Source organism: Pinus tabuliformis, chromosome X (genome assembly GCF_031772625.1).
Source record: "Pinus tabuliformis cultivar Carrire ecotype Pingquan chromosome X, CPIR1, whole genome shotgun sequence".
NCBI classification, from domain to species: Eukaryota; Viridiplantae; Streptophyta; class Pinopsida; order Pinales; family Pinaceae; genus Pinus; species Pinus tabuliformis.
The window spans coordinates 1,251,049,514-1,251,070,142 of NC_142308.1; the positions used below are offsets into that span (position 1 = coordinate 1,251,049,514).

A 20,629-nucleotide genomic window follows, 5' to 3' on the forward strand; every position below is an offset into this window, starting at 1 on the left:
AAGGAATATTTATCAAGGAGGCAAGATGAAAAATCATAACGTGATAAGCAATTGAGAGATATGGTACTTGAGCTTCATAAAGCTACATCAGAAAATATGAATTTTGCAAGCAATGTGTGCAAGCATAGACATATGTTAACAGAGGTAGAGGGTGAATGCTTTCTACCTATCCCTGAGGCAAGATGCGACTCAGCTTTGTTGCAGAGTCAAACAGAACCATTGCATGGAGAGTATACTGACCAAGAAACATCATTGGGTGTTCAGAAAACTGATTGTCAAAATTCAACAGTTCATAAGGCAGAAAACATTGAGGAAACCATTCAACCATCTAAATCTATTAATGAATCAGAAATTTCAAATATTGATTTGCAGCTTGCTACTGCTGTGAGTTTTACAGTAAAACAGCTTGCAAAATGTACAATCTTGCAGGTAATATTTGAATTCCATAGTTTAGAGATTTCAGAAATGCAGAATTCATTTGAAAAACTAAGGAGTTTCTGTGATGCAGGGGGAGAGAGATTCAGCTATACAACAACTTGCTATTATCCATGATCAGCTTAGAAAGTAGGTCCAGCAGCAAGAGAGGATGACTGAGCATAGTGAAGAGCTAGTTGATCGTCTGTGGCATGCAGAGTCCAGTGAAGTTGGAGAAGAAAACATGCAATCTTTTGTGGCATTGGACATCCTGGTCGCTGACTGTAGCAAGTTCATGAAACATTTGCAGAAAGCATTGGATGAAAGATCACAGTTTGAACCCACTATAAGAGAACTTGAGTCTGTTTTGTTTTCAAAGGACCAAGATATTCAAGATATGAATGTTAAGTTAGTTGAGCTATCTCAGAAATGTGCCCAACTTGAAGAGATTAGTGGTAAGTGCACTGTACTGGATGAAAAATGCACTGAAATGGCTTTTCAAGCAGCCCAAAATGAAAATGAAAGAGATTCCTTACATTTGGAGGTAGATGCCCTTAGAAAATCTCTATGAAACAGTGATGTGCTATCATTTACAGAAAATAAACAGTGATGTGCTATCATTCACAGAAAATAAACAGTGATATGAAAGAAAGATCCACAACAACCCCAAATCAGTGTCAAGTCAAGTCAGATAAGGTTTGCTTTGATAGCCATTTCATTGACTTCAAAAGGAAACAATCTGTCAAATCCCTATAATGGATGTGCCATTTCAAAACAAAAAGCAATGCTACCAAGGGATTGGAAAAATTTTCTCAAGGAGGGCAAGAGATTTGCAAATGTTAAGATATCCCAATTATCGGAGCAGATAGAAAAGTAGGGTCGGTTCTAAAGAACGTATTTTTCTCTAGGTAAACAAATCACCTACAAGACTTTGGGAGAGAATGAAAATCCTCAGCCATGAACATATTGCACTTCTGTTGGATACGTCACTAATGCATAGATTCGATTCTTTGGTTGACCAGGTTATTAACATCATAATTCCTACTCAAATTTTGCATGGCAGAATCCTTAAACACTGCATATTTTGCAAATGACAGATATGGTGGAAATTCATATATCTGTATTGTTCAGAGTTTTAAGAAGCACATGTATCTAAGAATCCAGGAACCTGAGTTAAGAGAAACGAGAAGTTTAGGGATCTGTTTTAAAGGTCATTATGCAAGCAAAGAAATCAAAAGCAGGTACCAGGGATATATGAATGACTTTTCAGCTTGTGAAAGTTGAAGAATACCAATTTAATCACTCGGAGGCTGGTCGGGAATTGGCAAAAATCTCATGCTTTCTCTCATTAGAATAGTACTGTTCTCAACATTCAAGCACACACTTTACAAATTTTGTAATTCAAACAGTGAAATAATTCAAACAGCGAAAGTATTTCAGCATCAGGAATTTCAGCGAACAGTGAAATAATTCAAACAACGAAAGTATTTCAGCATCAGGAATTTTAGCACAGAAAAATCAATGCATGATACTGTTGACCGGATACAATTATATTCCAACTATATCTACTGAGATGTTAGGAATATTGCTCATCTTCTGACTTGCCTCTTTTCCCAATGGTTATTAATTTTAGTGCATTGTATATGTTCTTGCAGGTGCTTAAACTTCTTTCTCCTATTTTAGTAGACTGGAAGGTTCCCATAGATGTAATTGCCTTCACTGCTATATCTCTTGGATTGATCTATGTTGGATCTTACAATGATGAAGTGGCTCAGTCAATTATTATTGCCTTGATGGAGAGAAGTGATTCTGAGCTAGGAGAGCCACTTACTCGATTTCTTTGTTTAGGCCTTGGCCTCTTATATCTTGGAAAGCAGGTGAGTGGATTGATTTTGAACAGAGTCCATTAACTGCCATTATATCCTCCAGACATATATTGGTCAATGATTTGTGCTTACTTTGGGAATATGCTGTAAGAAAAAGAAACATAAGATATGCTGATTTTTTTTTAAAAAGAGTGAAGAAAGAGGTATATTTAAAGGAAAATTATGAAATATTTTACATGAGATCCCGTCCACACAAACTCCAGAGGAGCTGCTCAATTACCAGCTAATACAGTGATTAAAGGGAAGTGGTCCACAAAATACTTGAAAGGAGATAGGACATAGAGGTTTCTGGGAGTGATGACTGATTAGAGATTGCTGATGTTCTCAACTCCCTGGCATTCCCAGAAAAGTGTTAGAAGCTCTATTTAATGCTGTATTTGTACTAACATTGAAGGTTGTTACCGTGTTGTTTAGCCAAGAGGTCGTTTTTAGGAATCTTGTTTGTTGCCATCTGTATGATTTTCTAAAGCACTCAACTATACAAACGTATGCAGGGAATTTATAGTTTAGTAACTTCTAGAAAACATACCTTTTGATAGCATTTTGACAAGGAGCAAGTAAAACATTCATTTATATAACATACTGTTGCGAATTCCTGGGTGCTATTTTTTCTGCTTTCTGGTATTTCAACTTTTCCAAGGTGGAAAGATCTAGCTAAGAGCATGTAGGTAATGGTTTAAGCTAAAGATTAAATGAGGGTCACCATGCCGTTTCTAATATGTTGAAGAAGATTTATTGCCAATGATGCTATAGGTATTAAAGAAGTGTTTTTCTTGATTTTTGTGAGATGTTATGGCACTAGGTAGTGATGTATGCCTTGCATAATGTCTGTGCTAACAAGAATACAGGTTTTCCTCGCTTTTGCTCAAAGTCACAGGCTTTTAACTCTTCTCTTGAAATAAACAGGAAAAAGTGGATGCAACTTTGGAAGTAGCAAAGACATTCAATGAGAAAATATCAAGATATTGTCAAGTTACGCTGGAGTCCTATGCATATGCAGGGACTGGAAATGTTCTCAAGGTAAGAAATGAATTGGCTGAAATGAGACCTGTTCTAGATGAAGCTATTAAAGCTAAAGAACAGATTACAAGAGATTTGAATGTTATAAGCTGGAGACATGTTCTACAATGGTTGAAAAAGAACAACTTGAGACAGAAGCTATGAGAACAAGGCAGCTGACTGATGAACTTAATGGTCAAATATCTCAACTTAGTGATGAAATGCATGAAATAAAGGCTGAAAAGGTTAAAGCGATGAATGATCTTGATGAATTCAAGGTCTTGGTCAAAAAATTAGAAAATGAGAGAGCAGAGCTATCTGAATATCTTCATGTAGTGAGAGCTGAGCTGGAGCAAATGAAAAAAGAAGCTGATTTCCACCAAAAACATGAAGAAGAAAGGAATCGATTCTCTGAGGAGAATGCCAAACTTTCTACAGAGCTATATGATTGCAAGGAATATTTATCAAGGAGGCAAGATGAAAAATCAGAACGTGATAAGCAATTGAGAGATATGGTACTTGAGCTTCATAAAGCTACATCAGAAAATATGAATTTTGCAAGCAATGTGTGCAAGCATAGACATATGTTAACAGAGGTAGAGGGTGAATGCTTTCTACCTATCCCTCAGGCAAGATGCGACTCAACTTTGTTGCAGAGTCAAACAAAACCATTGCATGGAGAGTATACTGACCAAGAAACATCATTGGGTGTTCAGAAAACTGATTTTCAAAATTCAACAGTTCATAAGGCAGAAAACATTGAGGAAACCATTCAACCATCTAAATCTATTAATGAATCAGAAATTTCAAATATTGATTTGCAGCTTGCTACTGCTGTGAGTTTTACAGTAAAACAGCTTGCAAAATGTACAATCTTGCAAGTAATATTTGAATTCCATAGTTTAGAGATTTCAGAAATGCAGAATTCATTTGAAAAACTAAGGAGTTTCTGTGATGCAGGGGGAGAGAGATTCAGCTATACAACAACTTGCTATTATCCATGATCAACTTAGAAGGTTGGTCCAGCAGCAAGAGAGGATGACTGAGCATAGTGAAGAGCTAGTTGATCGTCTGCGGCATGCAGAGTCCAGTGAAGTTGGAGAAGAAAACATGCAATCTTTTGTGGCATTGGACATCCTGGTCGCTGACTGTAGCAAGTTCATGAAACATTTGCAGAAAGCATTGGATGAAATATCACAGTTTGAACCCACTATAAGAGAACTTGAGTCTATTTTGTTTTCAAAGGACCAAGATATTCAAGATATGAATGTTAAGTTAGTTGAGCTATCTCAGAAATGTGCCCAACTTGAAGAGATTAGTGGTAAGTGCACAGTACTGGATGAAAAATGCACTGAAATGGCTTTTCAAGCAGCCCAAAATGCAAATGAAAGAGATTCCTTACATTTGGAGGTAGATGCCCTTAGAAAATCTCTATGAAACAGTGATGTGCTATCATTCACAGAAAATAAACAGTGATGTGCTATCATTCACAGAAAATAAACAGTGATATGAAAGCAAGATCCACAACAACCCCAAATCAGTGTCAAGTCAAGAGAAACGAGAAGTTTAGGGATATGTTTTAAAGGTCATTATGCAAGCAAAGAAATCAAAAGCAGGTACCAGGGATATATGAATGACTTTTTAGCTTGTGAAAGTTGAAGAATACCAATTTAATCACTCAGAGGCTGGTCGGGAATTGGCAAAAATCTCATGCTTTCTCTCATTAGAATAGTACTGTTCTCGACATTCAAGCACACACTTTACAAATTTTGTAATTCAAACAGTGAAATAATTCAAACAGCGAAAGTATTTCAGCATCAGTTATTTCAGCGAACAGTGAAATAATTCAAACAGCGAAAGTATTTCAGCACAGAAAAATCAATGCATGATACCGTTGACCAGATAGAGAGTTCGTACCTTGGAGGACTTGGATGATAACTGGATACTTGACAAACCCAGAAAGCATGTAAGCTTATAGAAGAGACAGCTATGTAGTATGAACAGTAGGAAAACGTAAACGAGGAGGGTTTAATAGCTGTGGATCGAACCTTAAATAGCTACTAATCCACTGAATCATGGAGGCCAAATAACTGTCGACAAAGAATCTCTGCGAAGAGTCTCATCGCCACCAGGCAGGCTATGGGAAGGCAGCAGAAGAGTCTTATCGCAGAGTCTCTTTTCCAGCATGCGAAGGCAGCAGAAGAGTCTTTTCGCAGAGTCTCTTTGCCAGCAGGCAGTCTATGCGAAGGCAACAGAAGAGTCTCATGGCCAGCAGGCGAGGTCTGGCTTTTCATGGCCCATTATCATGGGAAAATATCATTTTTTTTATAAATAAAATAGATTAAATGAACGGTCGAAAACACTCCAATCATCTAACAAACAAAATCAATGGCTCACGATCGCACACCTCACATTTTTGGGAGATATTTCTCAGAGGGAACGCCTTACGGCGTAATAATATAATTTATCATAATGAATTGGTTTAATTGGTTGCTGCTCTCACTTCCTAATACACTCTCTCTTGTGAACTGGAGTGTATTTGCATGCCAAAATAACTGGAATATTTTCTATGGGCAAATACAATTTCTAATTTCTTTGAAAGTATTAGTTAAGAAACCAAAAACAAGACCATTAACTTCTTTATGAGAAAGCATTAACGTGTTTATAAAAAAAATATGTCAGACATGCACAATAAAAATAAATAAAAAAATTAAGTCAGACATACAAAATATGATAGATAACATGTTGATTATTGCAGTTATGTGCAGAACTTTTCTATTTTATGATACATAGTCTATTAAATAGTTGCTACTTAGTATTTACGTGATCCAATTTTATTTATTTCTCATAGATACAACTCACTAATACCTTCCACAATAAGTATGCATGTATAAGAAAGAGCCGTTGGCTCAGTAGATTAAGTCGTTGGTTATGCGCATAACGGTAGGCCATCGATCAAATCAATCAAGGCAGTGTGGCTATTCTAGAGCACGCCTGTTGATCAAGATGATGAACCAGTCCTAGTTCCGGGCGCAGCCCCATAATATTAGTGAAAGATCCAGCATCCTATGAAACCATTGATCACATTCTCAACTACAGCCCATCATTGAGAAGGTAAGGCATCGCTATGCAAAAGCACTGTTGCTGTATAAACTAATTAACAGTGATATAATTGTTCCTGAACTTGTTTATTGTTCTTTTAATTGTTCCTGAACTTGTTTATTGTTCTTTTAAACTTGAAAGCTTTTCCAACCCAGCCGAGACCTGTAATCTTAGAGGTAGCCACTTCGGTGTCAGCAAATATGATTCCTGCATGTGTGCATATAGCTCAGTCTAGCCAATTTCTTGCTTGCATCAAATATCAGAAAAAATTTCTGCAACACTCTAACAACATTTCACATTAAATATCGCAATAGCAGCATCATGAATTTGTCGATTTGTATTTTAGACTGATTACAACAGTCATAACATATCTCTTTGTATATGTGAAGAAGTTTCAAAGCATAAGATTTTCTTTGTATGTGAGAAGAAGTTTCAAAGCATTAGATTTATAGTGTATTCAGCCAGGTTGCAGCATTTATAATTTGAATAATTTTAAGTCAACTATACTGATTTATAAATAGGAACAGCTGGCCGCTTCTTGTTAAATTGGGTTTAATCGCGTGTTTGATTTAGGAATTGGTGATGAAGGTTGCCTATTTGATTGTGAAACGACATGCACCGAAACTACATGCACCTGGCGCTTGGCTATCTCTAGGATTAGAGGTCTCGGCTGCCTTTGGAAACTTGGAAATACGTTCAATTTAAGCTGTCTCTTGTTCCATCCTTGACTCACTTCAACCTTCCAGACAGCATCAAGCAACCCTCAAAGGTTAGACAATGGCAAGAAAAAGTCGTAAAGGTGATCAAGCAAATTGTTCTGCAGTTCAGTGCAACAAAAAACAGCTCACAGGTGTTGTTGCTCAAAGAAATGGAAAATGGGGAGTACAGATATATACAAATCATAAGAGAATATGGCTTGTCACCTTTAAATCAGAAAAAGAAGCTGCCTTGGCTTATGACAGAGCTTCCATCAAGTTAAAAGGCAAAGATAGCCCTCGAAACCTTCCCAATGAACCAGTCTTTGAAACAGAGTCATATTTTCAGAATCAGTTCACTGTCAAAGAAATTGTTGAAATGATCAAAGATCATTCCTATGATGAAAAACTACAACAGATAAAACGCCTTCCAAATTTACCTACATCAACAGAGCAAGGTGAACCTCTTCAGCAGCCTTTGGAGAATTTACCAGGGTCCTCTATGATGCATAAACCACCTACATCAACAGAACAAGGTGAACCTCTTCAGCAGCGTTTGGAGAATTTACCAGGGTCCTCTATGATGCATACACCTCCTACATCAACAGAACAAGGTGAACCTCTTCAGCAGCCTTTGGAGAATTTACCAGGGTCCTCTATGATGCATACACCTCCTACATCAACTGAACAAGGTGAACCTCTTCAGCAGCCTTTGGAGAATTTACCAGGGTCCTCTATGATGCATACACTGCATCAATTTTGCAAAAAATTGACAATCAGTGATTTGGGTTCCCTACACAGGTTCGTGATCCCAAAAGAACATGCTCGGAATCACTTACCTATAGACATGGTGGCCAATGGAGAGACCATATTTCTTACATTTTTCGACAGTGATGGTGAAGAATGGAAATTCAGGTTCAAGCACTGGCCCAGCTCTCGGAGCTACGTGCTCACCAGCGGATGGAGAAATTTTGTGAAGGCTAAAAAGCTGGAAGCAGGGGATACGGTTTACTTCACCCCTGACAGCACCACAGAAAACACCTTTTACATTACAATTTCTGGTTCTCACGAGGATAGAAAATCCAATTCATCTTGCCTTGCCGAGGGTTTTCCTGAGAAGTTTCCGGCCATGTCTACTAGCACTGAGGGTCTCAATTCAGTGCCTCAAGAAGGGAGGGACCCTGGTGCAGTAACTAATATGTTGACCCTGCCAAAGGATTTCAGTGACTCTAAACCAACAGTGTTGGTGAGGGCTCAAGATCGCAAGGGGTTACAAAGAAATAGCATTATGAGCAGTGCAGATATCCATGGCTTGGCAGGTTATGAGTTAAAGACTCAGAAAACAGACACTGACAATGGCTTGGGAGGTTATGAGTTGAAGACGGAGAAAACAGACACTGACAATGGCTTGGAAGGTTATGAGTTAAAGATTGAGAAAACAAACACTGGCAATGGTAGCATAAAGCTATTTGGAGTTACAATTTCCCCCAATTCAATGCCTTAATTCAGGGATCCTGGTGCAGTGACTAATAATTTGTCTATAATATAAGGTCTATCTTTTTCGGATAGACCCTTCTGAAGAATATACATCTTCGCAGTCATCATATCTGGTCTAATTAATAGTTTAATCAAGTTCGGAACACTGTGAAACACGCTATTTTCATCAAACTGAAGGGTAAGATTTTCTATTTTATGCCGTATTTCGGCCAACTCTTCCTGGCTAAAATATTTCCGTAGAGATAATAAAAATGTTCTTGAGTCAATCAACTCCTTGATAACCGCATTGTGATAGCAAGTAACAATGGAAGTTTTCGAAGTGGAATTGTTAGAACTCGAAATCTTGTGGTATAAATTATTCCAGAACAACTCAATAGTTCGTGCCTTACACGAACCAGCGTTCGATGCGACACCTGAACCACTAAAACTCGAATAAATGTTAAAAGAACCCAAATTGCAGACACATATGAACCTGAACTTTAATGCCACCGGAGGCACCCGGAAGTTTAATGCCATTCCAAACCCAGGCAACATGTTTAGAGCCATTGTGGGCTTTTGCATTTTAATGCTGTCAGTCATTTTTTATTTGTTCCATTTGTTTTTGTTAAACGCGAATACCGGAACTTTAATGCCACCGGAGGCAACAGGAAGTTTAATGCCATTCCAAACCCAGGCAACAAGTTTAGAGCCATTGTGGGCTTTTGCATTCTAATGCTGTAAGTCATTTTTTATTTGTTCCATTTGTTTTTGTTAAACGCGAATACCGGAACTTTAATGCCACCGGAGGCAACCGGAAGTTTAATGCCATTCCAAACCCAGGCACCAAGTTTAGAGCCATTGTGGGCTTTTGCAGGACTCGAACCTGCGACACTAAGGCTCTAACCGCTGAGCTATATGCCCATAGCCATAGACTGAGAGTCTGTCTGCCAAAGCAGCGGCCAGATCTCAGACCCAGGACTGGGGACTGACTCCTATACAGGAGGGACTTCTCTTTCCCCTGAGGGTAACATCTGAGGGTAATGACTTATAAACGATCTTATGCTTTGGAGACCCTAAAGGCCTAGAGTTTAGGAAATTTTGCGGTTTTAGTCTTCGGTGAAACACAGTGTGAGGCGGATTATGCCAGTGTGAAGTGGATTATGAAAGCTGTGAGCAATGGTGTGTCCATATTTTGATTTTGGGCGTCTATGTTTTCATAACAACTCTTAAGGTAAAATGGAATTTCGATGTGCACAAGAATTGACAGCTAGATACAAATGGCACTAGCAGGCTTGTTTCATATTATTTTTTGACATCATTGTTAGAAGCCACTTGATTACAAGATCGGCCAAGTGGGCATTACTACTGATTTAATTTTGGTTTGCCATGAAGTGAATTGTGCTGTAACTTATCCCACCAACTTCAATTAGAATTTAATCTCGTTGGAGTTTGGTGTTCCAGGGAGAGATCATATTAATTTCTTGTTTAATTTAATCTTTTGTGGAATTTAGCCTTCTGTGAATCTTATTAACAGCATTCCTGGAATTTGCCAATAAAAACAATTAAATGGCTTCTTTAAGTCTTGTGCATTATTGTTGACTTTTAATTTCGGAAGAGGCGACTTGTGTAGAATCAGATGAAAGTCATTTGTTAAACTGCTATTCAAGCTTTACACCGGGTGAGTTGTTTCAACCTAATACCTTACGACCTTCAAAGTTTTAGCATCGCTGAAACATCAATGTAATTTACTTCTTGCACATCTACAAAATAACATTTAGAAGATTTCATTAAATTTTTTAAGGTGGACATTTTCTTATTTTTTTATATCAGAGATTTGTGCAAGGTTTCAATTGATTAATATTTCATTGAGTATATATCTACAAATTTAGAATTTTGAGATCAAATCTCACAAAGCAATTCTATATCTCTTCTTCAAATTCCTTCAAGCTTTTGAAAATAAAACCAATAAATTATCAATATAATTTTACAATAATAAAAAATAATTAAAAAGCCTTTGGCTAGCTCAAATTGCTCATCAGTTAGTCTTGAACCAACATCTCTTATAGAAAAATTCAACAATTCTAATTTAATAATTTTATCAGCTCTCTCTTTATACAGTATAAAAAGACCATTACCGGTAATAAATAAATAAGTTTTCAAAAAAAACTTTGCATAGTTTTACTAATATTTTCGTAGTTTAAGAGAGTAGTTCTATGATAAACGAGGCTAGAGCAGGGATTCTCTTTTCATGCTTACACTTATAACAGTCCGCAGCTTGCTTATATGTTTTGTGTTTTTTTGGGTTATGTATATACACACTTATAACAAGATAGTGAATTATTAAAGATATATTTAAACGATCATCATCCACTTATGTATTACATAATTTATCTAATTTCTAAAATAAAAATATTTATTAATTTATAAATATTTATAATCATCAAAGATATATAAATATAAATATATATATATATATATTATTAGAAATTTATATATTATAATTACTTTTATATTTATATTATTATATATATAATATTGTCAAAAAATTAATATATATATATCTTATTTGTTTTAAAAGAATTATTCACAATGTTTGTTTGGGATAGTTCAATTGACAATGGTCTTGGACATAAAGTCCCACCAAATTAGAAGTCTTGGGTTCAAATCTTAAGTAAGAAGTTAGACATCATAAAGTTATAGTCTTACCAAACTTACAAAAAAAAATTATCCACAATAAAAATTTACATCATCATTATTTTTAATATATATATATAATATAATAGAAATGCCATTCATTATAAAACATTTCATACATTTAAACTCTAATTTTTGGGACCAATTTCTCTAATTCCATTCAAGATTGCTTTCTAATGTTTTGATACTAAGGTTTTACTAGATTTTTCAAAAGCTATTTGGTGCTTTCATCAAGTATATTTTCATGTAATAAATTTATTTTCCTTTATTGCAATATTAATATCATTATGGATAAATAATATATAGTTCATTATAATAAGTTGTTTGTCACCGTAACTTTCATAATGTAATCTCTTGAACTGATTATATTTTCATGCAACAATATAATTTAATGATATCATCATGCATAATAATCTCTTGAACCGAGTATATTTTCATGCAATAATATAATTTAATGATATCATCATGCATAAATAATGTGTTGAACTGAATATATTTTATGCAATAATATAATTTAATGATACCACTATACATAAATAATATATAGTTCATTATAATAAGTTGTTTGTCATCCTAACTTTCATAATATAATCTCTCTTAAACTGAGTATATTTTCACGCCCTAATATATTTTATATTTTATTTGAATGTATTAGTTAATGAATAATTAACTTATTTTAATATGGTAACACATGTGCAAATTAACTTATTTATAAATTTTTCAAGTGATGCATGCGCAAATGATATATTAAGCATAGAGTCTGTGTTGAACCCTTGTATTTGATACATGGCCTATTAAATAATTGTTACTAACTATCCAACTAACCTTATTTTCAAGTGATGTATTGTTTGCCTTGTTGTCATATCAGCGTAAATTATAATGTTCCTTTGTCTATTTATTGTGGGCATCTGTTTACCAGTTAAAAGATGTGAGTGTGTTGTATTTTTCTTTGTTAATGTTCTACTGAAATGTTTTATTTTTTAGTACTTCCAAATCAAGCTCATAAACAACAATCTCAATGGTAACTACTTTCCATAGCTACCACTCACTACTAATACCTTTTGATTTGTATTTCAAATTGAATATCGCGATAGCATCATGAGTTTGTAGATTTGTGTTTCATAGCGCTTACAACATTCCTAACATATATCTTTGTATATGAGAAAAAGTTTCAAAGCACTGGATTCAAAGTGTATTCAACCAAGTTGCAGTTATGTTTAATTTGAATAAATTTAAGTGAACTATATTGATCTATGAATAGAAACAGTTGGATACTTTTGGTTAAATTAGGTGTTATTTTGTGTTTGATTTAGCAATTAGTGATGAAGGTTGCTAATTGAAAAACAATATCATGATTTGGTTTTTAAGTGGGTGGGATAAGGTTTCAAAGTGCAGACAAATGTCCTTAGTGTAAAAGGATATAAGAAATATATGAAAGCAAGTCCCATCACCAACTCTGTCCTCTGGAGTTTTGGTGCTTGGAATCGATTTGTAGTAGTCCCACCCGTGTTCAAATATCTGGAGGCATCACCCATACACTCGTAGTATAGGAGGATACAAGCAATATGAAAGCAAGTGCCATCACCAACTTTGGCCTCTAGAGTTCTGGATTTTTGGTGTTTGGAATCGATTTGCAATAGTCCCTTCAAATCTCTGGAGGCGTCAACTATATGCTAGTAGTGTAGGAGGATATAAGAAATATGAAAGAATTTCCCATCACCAACTCCGACCTTTGGAGTTTTTATGTTTGGAATCAATTTGCAGTAGTCCCACCCGTGTTCAAACCTTTGGAGCCGTCACCCATACACCCATAGTGTAGGAGGATACAAGTAATATGAAAGCAAATCCCATCACCAAATCTAGGCTCTAGAGTTTTGGTGTGTTTGGAATCGATTTGCAATAGTCCCACCCATGTCTCTGCTACTTGTTAGTCTGAAGCTAGATTTTGACAGCTTCAAAAGTGTGTTACAGAAAATTTCACTGATACTTGATGTCAACAATAAATTGGGTAGACATTCTATTTGATTGTGAAGTTACATGCACTTGCAGGAATCATATGAGCTGACACCAAGTGGCTATCTCTAGGATTACAAGTCTCTGCTAGGTTGGAAAATCCTTCAAACTTAAAAGAAAAGAAAAGAAATCAAATTGTCGCTCTTCTTCCGCCCTTGACTTAGTTCAACCTTCCAAACAAGATCAAGCACCACTCATAGGTCAAACAATGGCAAGCAAAAGTCAGAAAAGTGATCGAGCAAGTTCTGCAGATGAGTGCAAAAGACAGCTCGCAAGTGTTGTTCCTCAAAGAAATGGAAAGTGGGAAGCACAGATATATGCAAATCATCATAAAACATGGCTTGGCACCTTTAACTCAAAAAAATACACTGCCTCGGCTTATGACAGAGCTTCCATCAAGTTAAAAGGAAAAGATAGCCCTTGAAACCTTCCCAATAAACCAGTGTTTGAAACAGAGTCATATTTTCGGAATCACTTCACTGACAAAGAAGTTGTTGAAATAATCAAAGATCACTCCTACGATGAAAAACTACAACAGATGAAATTCCCTCCCAGTTTTAACTAGATCAACAGAACAAGGTGAACCTCTTTAGCAGCTTTTGGAGAGTTTACCAGGGTCCTCTATGATGCATAGATCGCATCAATTTTGCAAAGTGTTGACTATAAGTGATGTGGGTTCCCTAAACAGGTTGGTGATCCCAAAAGAACATGCACGGAATCGCTTATCTATACATATGTTGGACAATGGGGAGACCATATTTCTTACATTCTTTGATAGTGATAATAAAAGAATGGAAATTCAAGTTCAAGTGCTAGACTAGCTCTTAGATCTATGTGCTCACCAGCGGATGGAGAAAATTTGTGAAGGCTAAAAAGTTGGAAGCAGGGGATATGGTTTACTTCACCCCTCACAGCACCACATAAAACACCTTTTACATTACAAGTCCTCATTCTCACAAAAATGGAAAATCCAATTCATCTTGCATTGCCAATGATTTTCTTGAGAATTTTTTGGCCATGTCTCTAAGTGCTACTAGTACTGAGTGTCAATTCAATGCCTCAAGAAGGGAGGGACCTTGGTGCAATAACTAATATGTTGACCATGCCAATAGATTTCAATGACCTTGAACCATTGGTGAGGGCTCAAGATCGTGAGAGGTTACAAGGAAATAGCATTATGGACATTGTAGATATCCATGGCTTGGCAGATGATGAGTTAAAGAAAGAGAAAACAAACACTGGCAACAGTGGCATAAAGCTATTTGGGGTTATAGTTTTCCGCAATTCAATGCCTCAAAAGCTATTTGGGGTTACAATTTTCCATAGTTCAATGCCTCAAGGGAGGGATCTTGGTGCAGTAACTAATACTGTGTCAGTGGATTTCAGTGACCCTGAACCAACAGAGTTGGTGGGGGCTTAAGATCGTGAGAGGGTACAAGGAACTAGCATTATGGGCAGTGCAGACATCCAGGGCTTGGCAGATGATGAGATAAAGAATGAGAAAACAGACACTGACAATGGTGCCATAAAGTTATTTGGGGTTACAATTATCTCCAAGGGCAACAAAACCTAGTTTACTTTGACAACTCCGAAGTCAATCAATTTTGACTTTAAACTCATTTAGACTTTTAACAATTGCTAAGTCAAACAATTTTGACTTTAACTACTTACTTTTGACAACTACAAAGTCAAAACAATTTTGACTTTAGACTGTGTTTGGGTTTATATGTGATGAAATTTTTGGAACAAATTTGACTAAACTATTTTTGAGTTTTTGCAATTTGTTGTGAAATTCCAAAAATCATTGTTCAGGACTTAATTATGTGTGGAATATTATTTAATATTTATAGGTAGGTGTGCTTGTTTTGTTTAATGTTCTTTCCAAGTCATTTAAGATTTTAGGGAATTGCAATATTTTCTAATAAAATTTGAAGTATTTATGTTCAATAGTCCTGTAGCTTTTATAGTTGATTTAGCAATTGCAGTCTTCTCTGATAAAATTTTAAGTATTTTTATTCAATAAACCTGCGAATTTTATAGTTGATTTGCAAGCAATCTTAACAATAAACCTATATATAACTTTTGCATAATTGTAACATTTCATGTTAAGATTTAAAATTTAGCATTTCATGTTAAAATTTAAAATTTAGCGTTTACAATAATCGTTTATGTATGTTGAGCATTTCATATTAAGATTTAGAATTTAGCATTTCATATTAAGATTTAAAATTTAGCGTTTACAATAATCGTTTATATATGTTGAGCGCTATTTAATGTTCTTATTTTGGTTGTAGTGTTTCTAATAAAACAAATTATTATTGAGCACCGTTCACCTGCATAGTTGTCATCTTAATAGTATTTAAAATTACTCTCTTGTTCAATAATCCTACATGGTTTAATGTTTTACATCTTTTTAGATTTGGTAATTTGTTTTGACAAGAAGGAATAGAGAGTTGATGAGTCATTGTAATCGATTAGTTCGTAGATTCTCAAAGTTTATTGTTGATATTTTCATTTACGTTTTGAAATATATATATTTTTTAGGAATAATAAATATAAGATATTTGGATTGTTTTTCTATAAATATTGCAAGTAGTTTTTTTTTTTTTAAGAATAATAAAAATAGGATATTTAGATTTTTTTTAGTGAAGTTAATTTAGTTGATAAATATTAAGTATTCAATTAATATTTTCTTTTGGAAGGTATTCAATGTTTGTCTATTTATAATTTTGTTTTATCTATCAAGCCAGTGTTCCGAAGGTATTCAATGTTTGTCTATTTATAGTTCTGTTCTATCTATCAAGCCAGTGTTTATAAGTATGATACTAGTGTTTATAGGTATAATCAGGCCTAGAATTTCAAATCTCCTTTGCCTATCAAATGAAAATTTAATGTCGTTTTTATATTTTTCATGCCTTTCATTATACGTTCTATGTAAATTTGTGAGTGTCAACTTCCTCTTATAGGGCAACTCTCTTTCAAATACTCTTGCATCTCAACTTTCACTAATCTGTGTGAAAGTGCCTTGTTTTTTCCTAAGTTAGCATATGTGCTTAGAAATAGCATAAAACCACACTTTTAAGGTTTTATAAGGCTTTTCATCTTTTTGGGTTAATAGTTTTGATTATATACTTAAATTTTAATATGTGAAAGGCACTAAAGAAGGTCACATAGTTAAGAAGATGAGGATCCTCAACCATCATTGGATGAGATGGTGTTATGCATCCCTCTAAGCATATTAGACGTGGAAACCCTGCATCAAGAGAAAAATACTAAATGGAAGTAACTAGTTGTTGAAGAACCATTGCCCATCACAAATGATTTGTTGGCTAAGCCCAATCATGACACCTTTGATATTTTAGCTAAAATCTATGATAACTTGTGTTTAAAATAACAATAATAATGTATATTGTTAATGCAACCATCAAGACATAAACTAATACTTTTAATGGTTTTCGTATTAAACTTTGTGCATGTGATCTCTCTCAAATTTGCTAAGTTCCATCTACAACATGGGACGAATAAATAGTTTGTTACAACAATGAAGTGGACAGAAGTATCATCCTCATTGTGAAAGGTTTGAACTAACATTGCTAACTTTTGATAATCATGATTCTAGGCAATGCAGGTTATTTATTTTGACAACAAGGGCAGAATTATGATAACTTTTACAACTAATTGAGGAGCCTTTTATTAAAGATATGAACAATAGTGCGAAGAAATGCTAAGTCAATTTTTTTACATCTCTAAAGACAAGAAAGTGACCAATGTAAACACATTTAAAAGTATAAAGTTTGTGTACTGTACCATTTGAAAACTAAAAAACAGCAAATGATTCAATTTAAATACAATGTCAAAAGACTAAAAAATATGATAAAAATATAAATTTAAATGCAAGTGTTCCTACTTAAATGCCATGCAGGCAGACATGAAACCAAATCCAGCTGATGAAACTTTAAATTAAATTTAAATAAAAAATTGGCCAAATTATAAAATTAATTTAAATCCACACTTTGCTAACATTTAAGTTAAATCTTAATCCACATATTTCAAAGAGTTGCAAATTAAATTCATACAAACACTTAGCAAAGACTCAAAAGTAAAACTAACAATAAAAACAACAAAAAAAAACTCACCTCTGCTGTTTTCGAAAATCAGGGTAGGCGGACACTGTTTTTGAAGATCAGAGGAGAGGAGGAGATTGAATCTGCAAATCAAAAAGTTGGGGAAAAATAGTCCTCTGCTTTGGCGGTTCTTCCTCTGCCAAAAAAATATGTATAGCCCTAGAAAATAAGAAATCTGTGCCTTGCCCTTAAAATTGAATTACCCACCATTATTTAATTTTACAAAAAAAATCATTTAAAATTTACACCAAATCCGTCCTTTCTTCTCCATCTGGAATAATCTACGGAGCCGCTGAGGTGAGGTTGACTGAGCCTGGATTCCCTCATTCACCCCTAAAATTTATGACGGGCAATCGAGATATTTGAACTTTACGGTTTGAGATTTTTTTTAACCGTCATTTTATACGTTTGAAAAAAAAAATGTGCCATCAAATACGTTTAAAAATGGAAAAAACGTTTTGTGGAACGTCAAATTCAAGGCCTAGATATGATGTCCTAATATTTAGACAAAGAGTAGTAATATATGGTTTTAATTATCGTTTAAAAAAATTAATTTGAACAATACTCCGAGAGTGAGTGATTGATATCATGCATAATAATATAGTTTATTATAAAGAGTAGTAATATATAGTTTTAATTATCGTTTAAAAAAATGAATTTGAATAATACTACCAGAGTAAGTGATTGATATCATGCATAATAATATAGTTTATTATAAAGAGTAGTAATATATAGTTTTAATTATCGTTTAAAAAAATTAATTTGAACAATACTATCAGAGTGAGTGATTGATAGCATGCATAATAATATAGTTTATTATAAATAGTAATATATAGTCTTAATTATCGTTTAAAAAAATAATTTGAACAATATTACGAGAGCGAGTGATTGATATCATGCATAATAATATAGTTTATTATAAATAGTAATATATAGTTTTAATTACCGTTTAAAAAAATAATTTGAACAATACTACCAGAGTGAGTGATTGATATCATGCATAATAATATAGTTTATTATAATGAATTGGTTTAATTGGTTGCTGCTGTAACTTCCTAATACACTCTCTCTTCTGAAGTGGAGTGTATTTGCATGCTAAAATAACTGGAATGTTTTCCATGGGCAAATACAATTTCTGATTTCTTTGAAAGTATTAGTTAAGAAACCATTAACTTGTTTATAAAAAAAATATATCAGACATGCAAAATAAAAAAAATAAAAAAAAATAAGTCAGACATGCAAAATATGATATATAACACGTTGATTATTGCAGTTATGTGGAGAACTTTTATATTTTATGATACATCGTCTATTAAATAGTTGCTACTTAGTATTTAAGTGATCCAATTTTATTTATTTCCAAATAAAATCTAGAGAAGTCGAGAAACAATAATCTCATAGCTACAACTCACTAATACCTTCCACTATAAGTATGCAAGTATAACGGTAGGCCATCGCTCAAATCAATCAAGGCAGTGCGACTATTCTAGAGCACGCTTGTTTATCAAGATGATGAACCAGTCCTAGTTCCGGGCGCAACCCCATAATATTAGTGAAAGATCCAACATCCTATGAAACCATTGATCACGTCCTCAACTACAGCCCATCATTGAGAAGGTAAGGCATCGCTCTGCAAAAGTCTACTGTTGCTGTATAAACTTATTAACAATGATATAATTGTTCCTGAACTTGTTTATTGTTCTTTTAAACTTGAAAGCTTTTCCAACCCAGCCGAGACCTGTAATCCTAGAGGTGGCCACTTCGGTGTCAGCAAATATGATTCCTGCATGTTCGCATATAGCTCACAATTAAATAGTCAGTCACAATCAAATAGTCAGTCTACCCAATTTCTTGCTTGCATCAAATATCAGAAAAATTTTCTGCAAACACACTAACAAAATTTCACATTAAATATCGCAATAGCAGCATCATGAATTTGTCGATTTGTATTTCAGACTGATTACAACAGTCATAACATATCTCTTTGTATATGTGAAGAAGTTTCAAAGCATAAGATTTTCTTTGTATGTGAGAAGAAGTTCCAAAGCATTAGATTTATAGTGTATTTAGCCAGGTTGCAGCATTTATAATTTGAATAATTTTAAGTCAACTATACTAATTTATAAATAGGAACAGCTGGCTGCTTCTTGTTAAATTGGGTTTAATCACGTGTTTGATTTAGGAATTAGTGATGAAGGTTGCCTATTCGATTGTGAAACTACATGCACCTGCAGGAATCATATGCGCTGACACCAAGTGGCTATCTCTAGGATTAGAGGTCTCGGCTGCGTTTGGAAACTTGGAAATACGTTCAATTTGAAAAGAAGAAAAATCAAGCTGTCGCTCTTGTTCCATCCTTGACTCACTTCAACCTTCCAGACAGCATCAAGCAACCCTCAAAGGTTAGACAATGGCAAGAAAAAGTCATAAAGGTGATCGAGCAAGTTCTTTTGCGTTTCAGTGCAACAAAAAACAGCTCACAGGTGTTGTTGCTCAAAGAAATGGAAAATGGGGAGTACAGATATATACAAATCATAAGAGAATATGGCTTGGCACCTTTAAATCAGAAAAAGAAGCTGCCTTGGCTTATGACAGAGCTTCCATCAAGTTAAAAGGCAAAGATAGCCCTCGAAACCTTCCCAATGAACCAGTCTTTGAAACAGAGTCATATTTTCAGAATCAGTTCATTGTCAAAGAAATTGTTGAAATGATCAAAGATCATTCCTATGATGAAAAACTGTAACAGATGAAACGCCTTCCGAATTTACCTACATCAACAAAACAAGGTGAACCTCTTCAGCAGCCTTTGGAGAATTTCCCAGGGTCCTCTATGATGCATAAACCACCTACATCAACAGAACAAGGTGAACCTCTTCAGCAACCTTTGGAGAATTTACCAGGGTCCTCTATGATGCATAAACCACCTACATCAACAGAACAAGGTGAACCTCTTCGGCAGCCTTTGGAGAATTTACCAGGGTCCTTTATGATGCATAAACCACCTACATCAACAGAACAAGGAGAACCTCTTCAACAGCCTTTGGAGAATTTACCAGGGTCCTCTATGATGCATAAACCACCTACATCAACAGAACAAGGTGAACCTCTTCAGCAGCCTTTGGAGAATTTACCAGGGTCCTCTATGATGCATAAACCACCTACATCAACAGAACAAGGTGAACCTCTTCAGCAGCCTTTGGAGAATTTACCAGGCTCATCTATGATG

The 20,629-nt window shown here is 34.7% G+C and overlaps 1 protein-coding gene across 1 annotated transcript; it reads left to right on the top strand.

The window, feature by feature from the left end:
- LOC149144516 (uncharacterized) lies at window positions 1-584 on the top strand. Its single transcript, XM_089449636.1, has 2 exons — window positions 1-429; window positions 509-584. The coding sequence occupies exons 1-2, from the start codon at window positions 61-63 to the stop codon at window positions 566-568; spliced, it is 429 nt and encodes a 142-aa protein (XP_089305762.1). The 5' UTR covers window positions 1-60; the 3' UTR covers window positions 569-584.
- Window positions 585-20,629: the final 20,045 nt, after the last annotated feature.